At 39.9% G+C, this 18,145-nt stretch overlaps 1 protein-coding gene across 3 annotated transcripts in view; it reads left to right on the forward strand.

The window, feature by feature from the left end:
• Window positions 1-14,280, forward strand: part of hk2 (hexokinase 2) — a 47,797-nt gene extending 33,517 nt beyond the window's left edge. For all 3 annotated transcript variants that reach the window (XM_040050062.1, XM_040050063.1, XM_040050064.1), the window contains 8 exons: window positions 81-229; window positions 426-545; window positions 4,025-4,120; window positions 5,300-5,399; window positions 5,548-5,731; window positions 9,327-9,482; window positions 12,455-12,691; window positions 13,052-14,280. In XM_040050062.1, coding sequence (XP_039905996.1) covers window positions 81-229; window positions 426-545; window positions 4,025-4,120; window positions 5,300-5,399; window positions 5,548-5,731; window positions 9,327-9,482; window positions 12,455-12,691; window positions 13,052-13,196 — 1,187 coding nt within the window. In that variant the 3' untranslated portion in view covers window positions 13,197-14,280. The remainder of the gene's footprint in view (window positions 1-80; window positions 230-425; window positions 546-4,024; window positions 4,121-5,299; window positions 5,400-5,547; window positions 5,732-9,326; window positions 9,483-12,454; window positions 12,692-13,051) is intronic.
• The last annotated feature ends 3,865 nt before the right edge of the window (window positions 14,281-18,145 follow it).

An 18,145-nucleotide genomic window follows, 5' to 3' on the forward strand; every position in this document is an offset into this window, starting at 1 on the left:
GCTTGTTTTTGACACAAGGTTTCTTTTTTCTTTTTTTCTTTTTTAAATATAATGAGTTAATGTCTTTTATACCTGGACAGAACATGGCGATTTCTTGGCTTTGGACCTTGGAGGCTCCAGCTTTCGAGTGCTTCTGGTGCGAGTGAGAAGTGGAACAAAACGCAGTGTGGATATGCAACAGAAGATCTACAGTATCCCACAGGAAATCATGCAAGGCACAGGGGAAGAGGTAGTGCTTCAACTGAAACTGACTAACAGGAAGCTACTTGTGATTAAGAGCTAAATTAAGGCCAAATGTTGGTTAGAACTTGCCATGTCAAAGCACAGTACTGTGGATGTTTGCAAAAGGGATGCTTTGTACTTATTTGTACTTATACCTTATAATATTCCTTTTAATTTTGTTTTTTTGTTTTGTTTTTTTCTAGCTGTTCAACCATATTGTGGACTGCATAGCTGACTTTTTGGAATACATGGGCATGAAAGGAGCATCTTTACCTTTGGGTTTTACGTTCTCCTTCCCCTGCGATCAAACCAAACTTGATGAGGTAATTTTCTGTGTTTGTGTAAAATGAGCTATAAACTATATGAGTTCAGACTGGTTACATCTTTCTCTTGGTGCCTTTCACCAAAAACGTTTATACTTTTTACCCCAGCAAAGACCCTACCCTTGGTCTACGTCAGTATCAGTTTAGACTGAAGTAAACTTCATGATTCAGTAGTTTGTAACTTGATGTAATCATTTTCTGAATCACTTGTATCAATTTCCACATCATCATTGTTTTGCCCACCCCTCTTTACAGCATTGCTTCAGTTCATTGAGCTAAATAAATAATGATGCGGTGCAGGATGTCATGTTTTGTGGTTGCTCGGAGGTTGTATTTATCTAATTGCCAGACCTGCTACGGATCAGGTTATTTCATTTATATCTTCTTATACTTAAAACTTTCTTCTTCACGCTGTATGTGAGCACAGGAGTGTGTCAGGTAGAGAAACTGGTCTAAACTATACTCTGTTTTCTAAACTTGCTGGGACACTCTGGTGGGGAGTACACAAGCTACAGTGGCTTGCAAAAGTATTCAGCCCCCTTGAACTTTCCCACATTTTGTCACATTACAGCCACAAATATGAATCGATTTTATTGGAATTCCACGTGAAAGACCAACACAAAGTGGTGCACACGTGAGAAGTGGAACGAAAATCATACATGATTCTAAACATGTTTTACAAATAAATAACTGCAAAGTGGGTTGTGCGTAATTATTCTGCCCCCTTTGGTCTGAGTGCAGTCAGTTGCCCATAGACGTTGCCTGATGAGTGCTAATGACTAAATAGAGTGCGCCTGTGTGTAATCTAATGTCAGTACAAATACAGCTGCTCTGTGACAGCCTCAGAGGTTGTCTAAGAGAATATTGGGAGCAACAACACCATGAAGTCCAAAGAACACACCAGACAGGTCAGGGATAAAGTTCTTGAGAAATTTAAAGCAGGCTTAGGCTACAAAAAGATTTCCCAAGCCTTGAACATCCCACGGAGCACTGTTCAAGCAATCATTCAGAAATGGAAGGAGTATGGCACAACTGTAAACCTACCAAGACAAGGCCGTCCACCTAAACTCACAGGCCGAACAAGGAGAGCGCTGATCAGAAATGCAGCCAAGAGGCCCATGGTGACTCTGGACGAGCTGCAGAGATCTACAGCTCAGGTGGGGAATCTGTCCATAGGACAACTATTAGTCGTGCACTGCACAAAGTTGGCCTTTATGGAAGAGTGGCAAGAAGAAAGCCATTGTTAACAGAAAACCATAAGAAGTCCCGTTTGCAGTTTGCCACAAGCTATGTGGGGGACACAGCAAACATGTGGAAGAAGGTGCTCTGGTCAGATGAGACCAAAATGGAACTTTGTGGCAAAATGCTATGTGTGGCGGGAAAACTAACACTGCACATCACTCTGAACACACCACCCGCACTGTCAGATATGGTGGTGGCAGCATCATGCTCTGGGGGTGCTTCTCTTCAGCAGGGACAGGGACGCTGGTCAGAGTTGATGGGAAGATGGATGGAGCAAAATACAGGGCAATCTTGGAAGAAAACCTCTTGGAGTCTGCAAAAGACTCGAGACTGGGGCGGAGGTTCACCTTCCAGCAGGACAACGACCCTAAACATAAAGCCAGGGCAACAATGGAATGGTTTAAAACAAAACATATCCATGTGTTAGAATGGCCCAGTCAAAGTCCAGATCTAAATCCAATCGAGAATCTGTGGCAAGATCTGAAAACGCTGTCCATCTAATCTGACTGAGCTGGAGCTGTTTTGCAAAGAAGAATGGGCAAAGATTTCAGTCTCTAGATGTGCAAAGCTGGTAGAGACAGACCCTAAAAGACTGGCAGCTGTAATTGCAGCAAAAGGTGGTTCCTACAAAGTATTGACTCAGGGGGCTGAATAATTACGCACACCCCACTTTGCAGTTATTTATTTGTAAAAAATGTTTGGAATCATGTATGATTTTTGTTCCACTTCTCACGTGTGCACCACTTTGTGTTGGTCTTTCACGTGGAATTCCAATAAAATTGATTCATGTTTGTGGCTGTAATGTGACAAAATGTGGGAAAGTTCAAGGGGGTGAATACTTTTGCAAGCCGCTGTACCTTGGATATAGCAATCATAGCCTTTTGCATTGTCAGGAAAAAAAATAAAAAACCAACAAATAATAACAATCAAATGTTCCCAGCAGCTTGAAGTTTGAACAATCAGTGAACTATAGGGAGTGTTGTTTGGATGATGATGAAAATAAGAAGCCCTGCAGAATAAATTTGAACTCTGAATCATCGCCCCAAACAAAATACCTGGAATAGGGTGTCCTGCAGACAGAGTTGCATAAAGAAAGATATTTTGGTGATCTGTGAATGTGATTGTATAAGTGGGCTCGGTTGTTGAACTTGAAAACAAGGAGCGACAATTGATGACAACAACCTGCCACATGTGTTAAGCCAGTGGTTCCCAAACTTTTTTTGCCAGGCCCCCCTTTGTTTTACAAGAAAAATGTTCGCGCCCCCTGCCCCCTTCTCGCACGCGCACAAACACATCCTCCAACCACACACACCCATATTTTGCTCCATTGCTGTTTATTTCACACCTCAAACATTTAGTGAACAATTAAGCAAATACAAGTAATCTGCAATAAATTACAGGTAGTAATACACTACTAACTCTTTTACGCTACGTCCACACCTACACGGGTATTTTTGAAAACGCAGCAGGTTCGTCCACACGTAAACGGCGTTTCGAATCACTGAAAACTGCGATTTTTTTAAAACTCCTTTTTTGCGTTTACGTGTGGACGAGGAATACAGAGTTGGTCACGCAACGTCAAAGGTATGTGCCTTTTTTCACGTCACGCTGTGCGCCACGTTATTGTTTACAGGAGATGAATTGCAGAATGGCAGATAGAGACAAAATACCGTTAATCTATCTGCAGTATTTACACACACACACACGCAGTTACTGTCCCTCTATTTAGAGAGGCAGCGGCTTCACGGTGTGATTATTTTACATGTAGTTGTTTTTTTCCTGTGTAATAATATTCAACATTGTTATCAATACATTTTTCAAAAATGCCTCTCTGTGCAAAATGGGTTTAAAAACATAAACAACTGTGGGATACTGTTTGTCCGTGATTTAGACAGGGGGAACAAATCGTGGCAGGATCAGCCTGATATTATTTGTATCCCGCTGTAACTTTACTGTATAAAGAGCTAACATTTCCAAATGGAGACAAGGGAGGTTTGTCTTCCTTGACTGCTTCTTGTTTTTGTTTGTGTTTTGTTTTTCTAATTGAGAGCTGAGTTGTTGTTTTTTTTTTTTCTTTCTGTGTGTGCTTCAATTTTCAGCTCTAATGACACCCTGACTACAAAAAAATGTTTATTTTCTTTGCATGCAAAGAGAAACGTGAACCAAAGTCAAATGTTTGTGTGCACAAATGTGGCTAAATACAAAGGATTCTGATTGTGACTCTGTAATTTGTCTAGGGCATACTCCTGAAGTGGACGAAGGGGTTTAAAGCCAGCGGCTGTGAGGGGAAAGATGTTGTCGCGTTGCTTAAAGAAGCTGTCCGCAGCAGAGGGGTCAGTACATCAATCACAGTCTTAAATACAATTTTAAAGTCACTTCACTTTTTTTCATCTGCCAAAGCACAGCACAAGTTGCCTCAAGGTGTTTTATATGTAAAGTAAAGACCCAACAATATTACAGAATTGTGGCCTTGAATATTAACCCTTGATTGATGTAATAAAAAGAGCCAAAGTGGTTAGACTGTACCATGATGTTATACAGTCACACGTAAGACCCAGGAGAGCAGCACTCTAAGAGATCCACCTACACTTGTCAGTGAATGTCTGAATTTTCTCTCCAATGCTTTTAGTCACGACTTTCATTTCTGATTGAATAACAAGTACATCAGTTTAATTGCATGAGATGTAAAAAATAGATTGAAATGGTCTTGTGATTCTTTGAATTTGTGTTTGAGTTATTTTCTGAAATGGCTGAGTGTATATGTACACACACAGAGAGATATATACATGTGTCTATATGTAGATATTTATATATATTTACGTGTGTGTGTGTGTGTTTGTGGCTGAAATGTAAGATAAAGTAATGTAAGTGGTGCTTGTTATAAAAGTACAGAATCTTATTATATAATCTGACAATTTACCAAACTATGATTTATATCTTCTGTTTTCCGGTGCTCACAGTTTTAGATGATGCACTAAAGCAATATGAGGATTCTCAGACCCGCAACCATTAGAACTGCAGATGAGTGAAGAGTGTAGATAAGCGAATAATGTCTTTCTAGTGCTATGGATAATATTAATATTTATGCTTATGCTCAGGTGGCACGGTGGTTAGCACTGTTGCCGCACAGCAAGAAGGCCCTGAGTTCAATTCCACCATCAGGTCTTTCTGTGTTTGCATGTTCTCCCCGTGTTTGCGTGGGTTCCCTCCGGGTACTCCGGCTTCCTCCCACTGTCCAAAGACATGCAGCTTGTGGGGATAGGTTAATTGGATAATCCAAATTGCCACTAGGTGTGAATGTGCGAGTGAATGTGAGTGCGAATGGTTGTCTGTCCCTGTGTGTTGGCCCTGCGTCGGACTGGCGACCTGTCCAGGGTGTACCCCGCCTCTCGCTCTATGACAGCTGGGATAAGCTCCAGCGCCCCCCGTGACCCTGAAAAGGATAAGCGGAAGCGGATGGATGCCCAGTTCCAGTTCATAGATATGAATAAGTTTGTTTACTTTGCTTCCAGGAATTTGATTTGAACTTTGTGGCAGTAGTTAATGACACAGTGGGAACCATGATGACTTGCGGATACGAGGACCCCAAATGTGAGGTGGGACTCATCGTCGGTAAGTTTGGCCACCTCCCTCCTTCTTTGAAGTCTTGCAAAGTTTATTTATTGTTTGCAAACATTGTCTGGTATATTTCTATTTATTCATCATCTTTGTAGTCAAGCTGTTCTATGAAAGTCCTCGTATTTTGTCTGATTAATTTCAGGCACAGGGACCAATGCCTGCTACATGGAGGAAATGCATAACATCGAACTGGTGGAGGGCGATAATGGCCGCATGTGTGTCAATGTCGAGTGGGGAGCATTTGGTGAAAATGGGGAACTAGAGGAGTTTTGCACAGAGTTCGATCGCCTCGTCGATGCCTGCTCTAACTACCCTGGGAAACAGAGGTACTGGATCGGTAATAAATGAAAAATCCACAGCGTGGATTCTCAGAGCCAAGATTCACAACAAACAGCATCACATGTAGTTACCATTATGAACACATAAGGGAAAAACAAGACAAGGACTGACTGAGAGAAAGACACACTGGCTCAAGAAACACAGAAGAGTCAGGGAGTCTATCATGAAATAATAATGCTGCCAATTAAAAGACACATGGAGAGTGCACTACACTGCAAGTCACCACTGTGACAGTTGTTTGAATAGATAACCTCATAGTGTCACACATCAAGAGCTCTCTGTGGCAGTAAAGCAATTCCAGCAGTCAGTTCTGACATTTCCCACAGTGACAAAGTTTCAGTGTCGAAAACTAGAATCACAGATTTATTTTTTTATTTTTTTATAAATTACTGACATTAGTCTTTTAGAAATATCAGGCTCCAGAAGTGCTCAGTATAAACTAGACCTTTAAGATATTTATGGTCACAAGTCAGATAATCTTACCATTGTCAAATACTCAATCCAAATTCTGTAAACAAAAACTATGAAGGAATAATCAGAAACATTTGTTACAAAAGGAGGAACAAGTTTGTCTTATTCAGCATTTTTACACTACAGACAGACATGTTGAGAATGAATTTAACCCTGTTGTGCTTTAAACTCAATTTGCAGTATTTTATTTCTTAAAATTTCACGTTTCTTTCCCTCTGTAATGTGACACTGCAACACTCTGTCCTGATACCCAGATATGAGTTTCTCTGCATCGACGTCAGTATTTTTTTTCTTTAATGCCTAAGATAAGGTTTATGGCTAAGTGTTATGCTAACCATTGGTTATGGTTGATGTTGGTTTGTGATGATTATCTTGCTGAACAATTTATGAATCTTTAATTCTCACAAAGCTTAAGTTCTGTATAGTCCAAATGTTTACCAACAAACTGGCAGTGGCTTTTTGTCTAGTGAGCCAGAGTGATGCTAACTTTCAGGTTGGCCTACAAAAAAACATTGCCGCTGCAGCATTCTGCACTTCATAACAAACAGGCCATTATTCACCAAATTCTTAAACTTCACATCAGGCCCTTTTGAAAGTACACATCATTTAAAATCCAACAAGTCAAAAGCAAGAGTTAATCTGAATAACAAATGTATATTCTTTAAACAACTATGTTGGTGACTGTTATTATATTTGTAGGCTTAGACCTCAGCGCCCTGTACTATGACCTTCAGTGCACCCAAATTACCTTCCTGTTATCTGGATTCACTTATCCTAGCATCAGTGATCAGGATAAGTGATTGCATAAAGCAGGTTATCAACTCGCTAAGTTAACCCAGGGGGCTACCCTGTGTGTTCACATTAAAGTGGTGGTGCTGGCAGCATCTTACCAATCCAAAAGGGGCATTTCACCAATCTTATAACTCTTCTTTTCCCCCACAGAATGATCCCTATGAGTGTCACCTATTCCAATGATAAAATGTAAAATATTTCTATGTGATCAAACATATCTAAGAACATTAAAAGAACTGAAAAATGCAGTTCGATGCTGTAGAAAGACTCTACTGAAGAATGTAGCCTGTCCTGCTCTCCCTGCAGATGTGAGGGGGCCGTGGATTATAAGTCTAAATGCTGAGAATTAAGTCTGATCACATTTGTCTCTTGGCTCTTTGCACACAGTCGATCACTCAGTACCTTTGGCTGAATGATAGAGACTCAGCATAGCTGCCAGCTATTTTATTCACCCAAAGAGCTGTTTATACAGCTGTCTGGATAAGATAAGTGTTTTATCTTTTTTTAAAAGCACAGTTCTTGTATGATTGTTTATCAAACTACTGGATGGACTACAAAACAGCAGAATTGTGTCTGCAGGAACATCTGTTACAGAGACACTCAAACTAAAACGATGCAGAGTGATTTCCACTTGGGGTTCAGGTTTCATGTTGTTCTTATAAATAGAATTAGATTAAGGAAAAATAAATTCATCAGCTTCATCAGATCAAACATTAAAAACACATCAAACAGAAGAAGAGCTAAAGTAATCTGGGGTCATTTGATGAGCATCTCTGTAAATGTGCAATCTTTGGATAGTTTAACTTGGTGCTTAAATACAGTTTGTTAGCAACATGTTTTTAACAGTTTCTAATTACCAAAACAAAAACAGCAGACTCCATCAAGAACAAACTAACAATAACAAAAAACAATACCAATGAACTGAATACCCAGAGCATACAAAACAACACAAAACTGCAAAAGTATTTTTGTTTTCTATGTTGTGCATGTGCTACACATGCAAACTCATCAGCATGCAACTATTTAAGCAATATAACATTATATATTATTTAATTAATATAGATATAAGATGATAGGTGGACATTTTACCAGAGTAACTAGTCACACATACACACTTGCATGTATCTTAAGATGGAAAAAACTGAAAAGCAAAGTTTTCCCTTTGCTTTTCAGTTTCAGTACTATCTGTGAAAATGAGTTTGTGTGATTATGATCACTTTACTGCAGTTCTTTGGAGATCTGAGCAGTCATGGTGTTGATTGGTTGTTTCTTTATTTCAACAATAAAGCAAAAGCTGCACTTTAGTTTAGCTTGTAGTGGAATTAGAATATATACAGGCAGGTTCAAAAAGCCCAGAGCAAGTGAGTCTGAATATGTTTGAAAATGAGTCTTGACTGTACTTGAGTGTTCCAGGAAGAGCCCAGACCTCTGTGGAGAGCTGTCGATCCAATCTGATTGACTTTGAGAGCATCTGCCTGTGAGAATGAGATAAAGGGTTCAAAGCTGTCCCAGAACCATCCAAGTTCAGCCTTTTTTCCTGAAATCTATATATTCTGTATTCAAGTCCACAGGAGCTCAGGCCGGCCACCACATCACATTTTTCTCTTGTTTATTCTGTTTATCTGAACACATCCAGACAAAACATTTAATTTGTTGGCTTAAAGCACTTTGTGGTCTTTGTTCTGAGAAAATACAAAATACCAAGCCACCGAAGAGGGAGGTCACACCTTTGACCGGGAGATGAAATGAAATGAAAGACACATTGTTGTTTTAAAGACAAGTCGGGCAACATCATTGGTTTCCTCTTGACTTATTCATGAGAGAACATTAAGATGTAGCTGTGAGTAAGACAGCAGAGCTATACCTATACAGGCATACTATACATTGATTATTTCAAAAGAAGAAGTGCTTTATTAAGTTATTTTTTCTTCTTTTAAAGAAGCGTTTTGGAATATCTGTAAAAAGCAGTCTCAGTGTCACGTCAGGGAGTTCATGCAGTGTGTGTCCTGTACATGCCGAGCATATAACATTAGACAGAATTCATTTCAGTCCCTGTTACACATTCTGGTAACTATTCCATTAAAATCTGCTTTAGTAATGACATTTGTTTTTGTTAATGGAACAAATAACTTATCTGACTTCTCTTAATTAACGTTTCTGTCTCCTCTTTCTCAAAGTAAATTGCTGCTTGCTCACTAAATTGCTTTTTAGTAACATTTGGGACTGAAATTGTAAATGGTGATAATGTAAATACTGTGGCTACTGTGTTGTCTGTGTGCATGGATCTGGAAAGTTTGAAGTTTGTGTGTTCTCTCGAAGGTATGAAAAGATGATCAGTGGGATGTACCTGGGGGAGATCGTGCGGAACGTGTTACTGGATTTTACCGCTAAGGGCCTGCTGTTCAGGGGCAAAGTGTCAGAACGACTGAAGACGCGAGGCATCTTTGAGACAAAGTTCCTGTCGCAGATTGAAAGGTGAGTATTACAAACTGCTCTAGTCTCAACATGTCTGTTGAGCTCACACCATCTTGGTCACATGATTGGCATTTGTTATACTAAAGCCTGAGGTGTGTAATGATTATGTATAAAATAATGAGCAGCATGTCAATACTTTTTGTATCACTGACTCATTTTTGTTCTTTGAAACAAACACAGACTATTTAGATGTGATAACATAAAATCACAGTGTCTGAATATGTTGCCATCCTTTATACTTTCCAGTTATCCTTTTATATTTTTATATTTATTTAAGTATGTTAGTGAAATATAATACAAAGTTAACAGAGTTAACCATTTTTCCTTTTCAATGATAGTTAGCAGCCCAAAACAGGAAGCTCGACTTTACACCACAGTCTGTTCTGCTGCGATGCTTCTCCAATACATGTGCTGCTCAGACTATTGTAAAGCCACTTGTTATCCCAGGGTGTTAAATGCTGCCATTGTGTAAGATCCTGCTGGTATCATAGAGATGCACTGCCAGTGTCCTGGTCAAGTCCAGTGCAGAGGGTAAGACAGAAAAGAAACAGAGCAAAAACAGTTAAGCCGATATTTGGAGGTTTGAGGGGAGGCAGTGGGTCGAACGTTTGTCAGTTGGAAAACTGCAGTTTTTTTTTTTGTTGGGGAGCTTTGTGTTTTCACAGAAAATCCTAGCTTGGGTTTAAATATTCCTGAATGCGGCAGCTGTGGCTCAGGATCAGGAAGGATCAGGCTTAGGACGGAGAGGCTTGGGGGTTCGATCCCTAGTCGCTCCAGAGCCCGGAGTTGCTCCCAGTGCATTCATCAGAGTTTGGATGTTCTACTTAGAAGAAAGAAAAAGTGAATGAAACATGTTGGATAAAGCTGAGTGCTCAAGCATCACTCAAAGAACTGTACTTGAGTAGTAGAGCAGAAAAGTGCTGCCTAAGAACTAGGACTGGGCCATATCATACCGTTCACGGTAATACCGGTATAATGTTGGGCAACGATAAGAAAATGAAATCTCGCGATAGAATATGGGTAAAACGCGCATGTGCAGTGCCTTTGTTTTCATACGCACATGGCGGAAAAAGCATAGCAGAGAATGAGAAGGGCGAAAGCGGATCGTTGAATGAAACAGATGAACCAGAATTGGTTTGTAAAAATGCTGCAACTTCAGTGGTGTGGAACTGGTTTAGCTTTCGTCCGTCAGATACACAACAAAGCACTATTTTTGGTAGCGCATGCTAGCGGGCCGTCGTTATTATCGTGTTTTTTGGAAAATACGGCACACTTAAAATCAATCCTTCGATTTTTCTGAAAATCGACAGTGCGCCTTATAATCCCATGTGCCTTATGTATGAACTCTGGTTGTGTTTACTGACCTCGAAACGATTTTATGTACACGGCGCTCGAAAATCTGTCAAATGTTTTAGTGCGACTTTGCTAAGCTTCGAAGCCGCACCGCTTGATGGATTGTCGGAGCATTACGGCTATCGTAGGCAGGAGCCTCGCGGAGTGATACGTACTGTGCTTCAACATAATATTACCGTATTTTGTGTATAACCTCTTTTTAAGTTTTGTGGATATTATACATGGTTATGCTGAGGATATGTCGGCCAGTTTCCACTGGAAATGCGTTTTGGTTAAACTGTCAGCGAGGAATTTGCATTTGCACTGTTAAATTTTTATATAACTTTAATGCACATAAAAAAACAGCTGCTTGTTTAAGTGAAAATACATTGATGGGTTTTTTTGCACTAATAAAGTTGTGGAGTTGTAAAGTGTTTTGTCTAGTGTCAATTATATCGTCAGTTATATCGTTATCGCAAATTTTCAAATGTATATCGTGATAAATACTTTTGGTCATATCGCCCTGCTCTACTAAGAACCAGTCCATCTACTGTAAGTTCAGCTCATCCAGTGTGAACAAATAATACCAAGGTGTCGTTTGCACGTGATAAGGAGGACGTGACAGACCAATGACAAGCAGACCTTTGACTGTATTTGAAACTCTGGGAATGAGAGTAGGCTTTGCAACCTGTGTGATGATGGCAGGATTTCTAAATGTTCTGTATGCTAGTAGCATCAGTTAAGGGCCTGAGGGCTCTGTCTTATCGAAAGCTTAGTTTAGCATTCTGATTGAATCATCCTGGATTTACCTCCCCTGCTACAGTGCAGATGAAAGAGCCAAGATGTGTTATTACAGATTAATCTAAAGAAACATCAATCGCGCTGGGTGATTTTAAAGAGACTGATAGAAGCAGATCAATGCAAAAGTACAAAGAAATGGGTGAGATCAGAGATGTTTCACAGAAAGGCTGTTACTTTGTGTTCATAAATTGTGCTCTTTACTTTCAGCACATTTGATGTGGAATTACAATATTTTAAATGGGTAAAATGACATTTATTCTAATGATTCTACACAAAGTCATTTAGAATGAGAACATTAAAATATGTTGATACTTATCAACTAAAGTTCACAAACTGAAATAATTGTGAAGTGATTAAGATCCTTTTGGCTGCACGTCGCAACGGACTGAGAAGGAAGAAGGTCTTTGGTCAGAAAGGGCTCCATCTGTCACTTTCCCATAGCTGCAGATGTCCTCTGCAGAGGAGTGAGAGCTCGCAGCGGCTCATCATCCATAAGGCTTTTTATGAAGCGAGATAGAAAACATCATGTGGCAAATCTCATTTAGAGGAAAGGATGTGGAAATAGAAAAATGGATGAAACAAAAAAATAATGCTTCTCTGTAGGTCACAATGCTGCAGGTCCATGTTTGCTGCATCCACCAACATGTGGAGTCTGAAATCTTTCAAAAATCCAACCATGAATCTCTCTGAGTCTTTATAGGGTTTAAATTTGCAGGTGTAAGACTTTGTCTGCTTTAAAGTTCCGCGTTTCTTTCTGATTATAAATGCTCTGTATGATTGTGTGTCTAATAAGTGGACTCTTTGCGCGTGCATAACACTTTCTTCTCTCCGACCCGCAGCGACCGCCTCGCCATGCGTCAGGTTCGCTCCATCCTGCAGCACCTGGGCCTCACTGGCTCCACGTGCGACGACAGCGTGCTGGTGAAGGAGGTGTGCAGCGTGGTCGCCCGCCGTGCCGCTCAGCTCTCTGGCGCTGGTTTAGCCGCTGTTGTCGACAAGATACGGCAGAATCGCAACTTGAATCAACTCTCCATCACCGTGGGAGTGGATGGCACGCTTTATAAAACGCATCCTCAGTAAGAAGCAGTTATCTCCTAAAACAGCATTTTATTCACAGTTCATAAGAATCAGACAAGCCTGCACTATTAAGCCCTGAGTGGTTACATTGCACACTTTTATATTCACGAATTTATTATATTTTTTTCTGAATTGTAGATTTTTGAATAAACTATTCATGATTTGTACAAAGAGCTGCAGAAATGTATCTTTTTAGTCCTTTGAGGACTTGAAAGAAAAGACCATCTGGGTGTATTGAATTTAAGACAACGTAGTCATCAGCTGCAAAAATACTCTTATTTGCATAGTAGAGGAAGAGAGTTTCTTGCAGCTTTTTGACACTTATTTCTCCTCTCTCTCTCTTTCCTTTGCTTATTAAGTTTCTCTGCCATTATGCAAGAAACACTGCGGGATTTGGCGCCACAGTGTGAGGTGACATTCCTGAAGTCGGAGGATGGAAGTGGAAAGGGAGCAGCACTGATCACCGCAGTGGCCTGCAGGGTCAAAAATGAAGGACAGCAGTAAATCCCAAAGGCTGCTGTGATGTCATGAATATATATATTTTTAATGTTTTTTTTCCACCCCCCAGTGTAAAGGTGTGTAAGAATGTGTTTTAAGATTTGTGTTTGTAATCTTTGTAGCTGATATTGAGAAGGGGGGAGTCTTTAAATGAAGTTCAGACAGCGCGTTACAAGAATTGCACCTCCTGTGAAATGTGACTGTTACAAGCTGATGGGCTTGTTTTGTATACACTCCATCTTTGTCTTTAATATTGAATATCCCAGGCTGCCTTCCAGCTCGCTGTGTATAAGTTTATACACTGATTGAAAAAAGAAATGTTGGAAAAACTTGTTTATGCAGCACGTGTCACAAAGTGCCTCCGTCACAAAAACATTTCCATGGCCTTTATTTGGAAAATTGCTGAACACGTGGGAGATTAAACTGTAACTCCTGTGTTATGAAACCAAAAATGAAATGCCGGTTGTTGTATTGAATTTACCAATATTTAAACACAGCGTTTATATAAGTGAACTGTTCTGTTCTGCTGGACATGCCGAAAACCAAATCTTATTCATTCTGTATTTTTATTCATACTGTGTTTGTATTTGTAGTGCTAGCAGAGGGCTAATGATTACCATTAGGTTATTCTTATGCTGTAGGAAAAGTACCAACATTAAATATTATCACTGCACCCATGCCCAGGGACTCTTACCAAACAGACAGAGGTCAGAAAATAAAGGAGAAAAGACAAAAAGTTGAAATCCAGCACTGGTGGGAAAATGTTTTTAATTTATTTTTCTTTTTGATTTGTATTAACTTTATTTTCATGTTTAAATATTTCATTTTGCTACCAAAAAGGTGAAAAAGTCATGTTTCTGAAAATGCCTGTCAAGCCGAAACTCAGCAAAAAAGAATCTTTTTAAAAAAATCAGAATTCCCAACATTCAGCAGCAACATCACTAAAATCAGGCTTTAGTGAATTTTTAGAACCACAGCACTTTGCTTTTTCATTCATAATCTGTCTGCTAAGAGCCGCATCAGATTGTCTGGCAGATCATAATTCACCCTGCGGTTTTACTTCCATTAAAGACCGTCACATTACAATTGATGTATTCGTTTGCTCTTTCTTTTATTCAGATGGGTACTAAAATAGATCCATTTGGGAGCAACTTTCAAGCAAACAGATACTGTAGTCGCAGTGAGGGTGCAGGTGAATCACAGCATGACTCATGCAGGCTTCATAGTTTTAAGCTTAGACACGTGCACATGTAATGTGCCTGTGGATGAGTTCAGGAAACAATCAGTACACATTTGTGCATTTACACTCTCGTTTCTTCCTCCATTGTCCTTTATTCCATTATTCTTGTTACGCAGCCTCCATGTTGCGTCCTTTTCAAACTCAAAGGTCAACAATAGGATATACATATACACAGTTTAGTGTTCCCGAAAGAGGAGATCACAAGATCCCTCTAACCTTAAAGAATGTGTCCGTCACCAAATACATTTGCTTATATCCATGGAGATGTGAGCAGGCTTCATCTGATAACCTCAGAGGTGAGTATGCTCCTTCAGCCCACAGCAGATGTGCATTTGCCTAATATGCAGTCTAATTAGTGTTACTGCATTCAGTTTAACCTAACACCTTAATCACTATAAGCAGACCTTTATAATGAGCCTTCAGTCCGTTGAATGGCACATGCCGGGGTTGGACGGCTAATGAACTGGACATCACATATGTTAGTCATACGCTTGTATAAATGTTGGCTATATACAGTCTGCTGTTATTAATATAACTCCAGGTTCACCTAATGCTGCAGTCCTGTGTCTGTATTTAAAAACAAAAGGATCTCAAAATGCTTTTAAAATGGTCTCTCTTCAAGGTGTATGGCTTTTCTGGGAGATACCCTTCGCTGTGACATCATAAAGATGTAAGCTTAGCACTGAGTGTTCAGAACAGTTTGAAGCCTGAGCTTTAAGCTCACATGGATTACTTTTACATATGCTGACCTGATTATTTAAAACTTTGGCCACTTTAATATGAGCATCTATCCCTGTAGCAATAAATGTATGATAAAAATAAGGACAGGAATAATAGGCCTGTCCTGAAGGTCACTGCCATTACAATCTTCATTTCTCTGGTCAGTTTGTGCTGTTAGTTGAAGAACTGCTGCTGAATTTCAGGCTTCAGTTCATTCATTAGTTTGTGCTTGGTAGCAGTGGCGGTCCTAGCCTGTTTGGCGCCCCGGGCGAACACTCCCTCTGGCGCGCCCCCCCCCCCCCCCCCCACACACACACACACACACAAAACATATTAAGGATTGTACATTAACATAAAACTGTTGTACACACACACACACATATGAAGAGAGAGAGTATGCATAGAATGCAAACAGCCATCATAATTCATCATACAATGAGAACAGGAAGAATCAACAATTGACAATGACTAATTAATATTAAAATCTGTAACATAATGTATTGTTTGGAGTTTAGTCTGTTACTGTTACTATTTTTACCATTTCTTTTTGGAGCAACTGTAATCCACATCATTTCCTTAGGGATTAATAAAGTATTCTGATTCTGATTGTTTCAGGATGACCTGCCATTATCCAATGACACATCTGCTTACCTGTATCTTTTGCTCGTTTCTCCTCCTCTTCTTTTCTATTTTTTCTAAACTGAGCACCTGATGGCTTTGAACTTTTCTTGTCCATCTTACATTGGTTTTAATTTTGCACTCCAGTATGAATACAAATCCCCCAATTCGAGGATCGCCACAACATAACCTAATAAACTTACCTTAGTTCACAGATTCACTTTGTCTAGGGTGCATTTCTGAGATTTCACACAACCCAGGATTCAAATCATGAACACATAATGGGCTTGGATTTACAACATTAGAAATGAAATGTGCTCTATTTGGAAGCAGCCGGTCTCCCTCCCCTTTAGAGGGGTTGTGTGTGAGACTTTAAATCATCAAACTGTAAATCATGAATTTTAAATTGTTATTGATCCCTTTACCACTAGTCCTAAAGTGTATATTTATTTTCTTACTCTTCTTATATATATTGTTTGTTTACTTGCACTGCTGTAACTGGAGCCTCGCCGTCTCGTCTCTCTATATACTGGACTGTAGCGGAGATGACAATAAAGTTTACTTTGACTTCAGCAGCAAGCAGGCGCACCGAGGGCTCTCGCGCTCACTTCTGGCGTTGTTAAGGTTCAAATATTGAGGAAGGAGAGTACAAACAACCATGGTCCAAGAGCTTGGTCAAACAATTGATTTTAATGAAATACACGCGTGGGAAGACCAGCTCCGTTCGCAGACAGGGCTGATCTCTGACTTAATCAAAGCATAAACAGATATTTTATACCATCAGGGCTTAAATTTAATGACGCCCCCTCATGCGTCATCAGATACAATATATGCATACGTCAATTCAAAACCACAATGACTTTTAACACAGTTTGAAAAGGAACATTGTCTCTATCTTCATGGCAGATGTTTCCTGTCAACCCGCTTCTCCAAACCCGCAGACAATGTTTTTGCAGTGAGCGAGCCGCCCCCGCCCTCTCCTCCCTGTGCCGCAAGCAGCAGGCGCACCTCGCAAACGGAGGGTGCCCTTACTCCCATGGGCGATAGAAAACCGATCGGTGCCTATGCCATTCCCAATATGCGCTGGCTGATGTCGAGGCAGCATGAGTACGAGCAATTTTTTGTTTTTATTTTTTTTTGCCGATGCCCGTTATGCCGCCCCCCACCACGATGCCGCCCGGGCAGCCGCCCGTGTCACCCGTATCAAAAACCGCTACTGCCTGGTAGGCTGGTATAGTCCTGTTGCGATTGCAGCAACATGCCATGATGAATATTTCACAATATGTGCACACTACATGCACACAGAGAAAGACTTACCATCTTAATGTACAGTAGTTCAGGTGCATTCATGGAGGACTGCGGTCCCTACATGAAATGAAACATGCAATAATTTATTATTATTATGTTTTATCACAGTAATCATGAAATCAATGAAAGAATTTTTTTTTCTTTCATAATTCTGGGAACCTTTTTTTTAAATAAAGTGTTTATTGCCTAATCAAGTAGATGCAACAGTTACATTAATTGCATCGATTTCCTTAATCAAGCTATATTTATTCATGTAACACTTTTCATACGAGTCAACAAGTGCTTTACAGAGTAAGGGGCAGATTTGGTGCTTTACAGCAGATAAAATCAAATCTTTTACATCTAATGCTTACAAACATTATCATCTTTATTCATTATTATTATTAGTGATTTAACAAGCACAAAACTCAATTCCCAAATGCCCACTATTTTTGATCTAACATATTTTTAAAGTGACAGAACAATCTTGACCTCCACTTCAGTGCCAATTACATCAGGGTTCGCAGCCAAGTGCTAGCTTGATGAAACAGCAGGGATGGGCTCTGAAGGAGTCAGTGACATATTAGAAGCTGGCAGGACATGAAGAATACCAGGTACTCTAATCCTCTGAGACAGACATGAAATTGTGCTGATCCTAATTAGCAATTTACACCTCAAATTAAGTCATAATTGGGCTCAGACAAGTTAATGCTGTAATTTGTGAAATACATTAACCATTAAAACCGCCATAAATGTTTAAATCACTGGACTGTTATCGTCTGCTGTGCTTGATTTGTCTTGTGAACCTTATAATACGCCTTAAATACGTTTCACAAGAATTCTAATCCAATTAAATTTTAAAGTTATGCAGCTCCATATCACAACAAGAGTTGTCTAAAGCAGCTTTACACTGTAAGGTAAAGACTCTACAATAATACAAAGAAAACCTCCAGAATTAGACAACCCCCTATGAGCAAGCACTTGGTGACAGTGGGAAGGAAAAACTCCCTTTTGACAGGAAGAAATCTCCGGCAGAACCGGGCTCAGGGAGGGGCGGCCATCTGCTGTAACTGGTGGGTGAGAGAAGGAG

The sequence above is a fragment of the Simochromis diagramma genome, unplaced genomic scaffold (genome assembly GCF_900408965.1).
Source record: "Simochromis diagramma unplaced genomic scaffold, fSimDia1.1 OVJJ01000159.1, whole genome shotgun sequence".
Taxonomy (NCBI): domain Eukaryota; kingdom Metazoa; phylum Chordata; class Actinopteri; order Cichliformes; family Cichlidae; genus Simochromis; species Simochromis diagramma.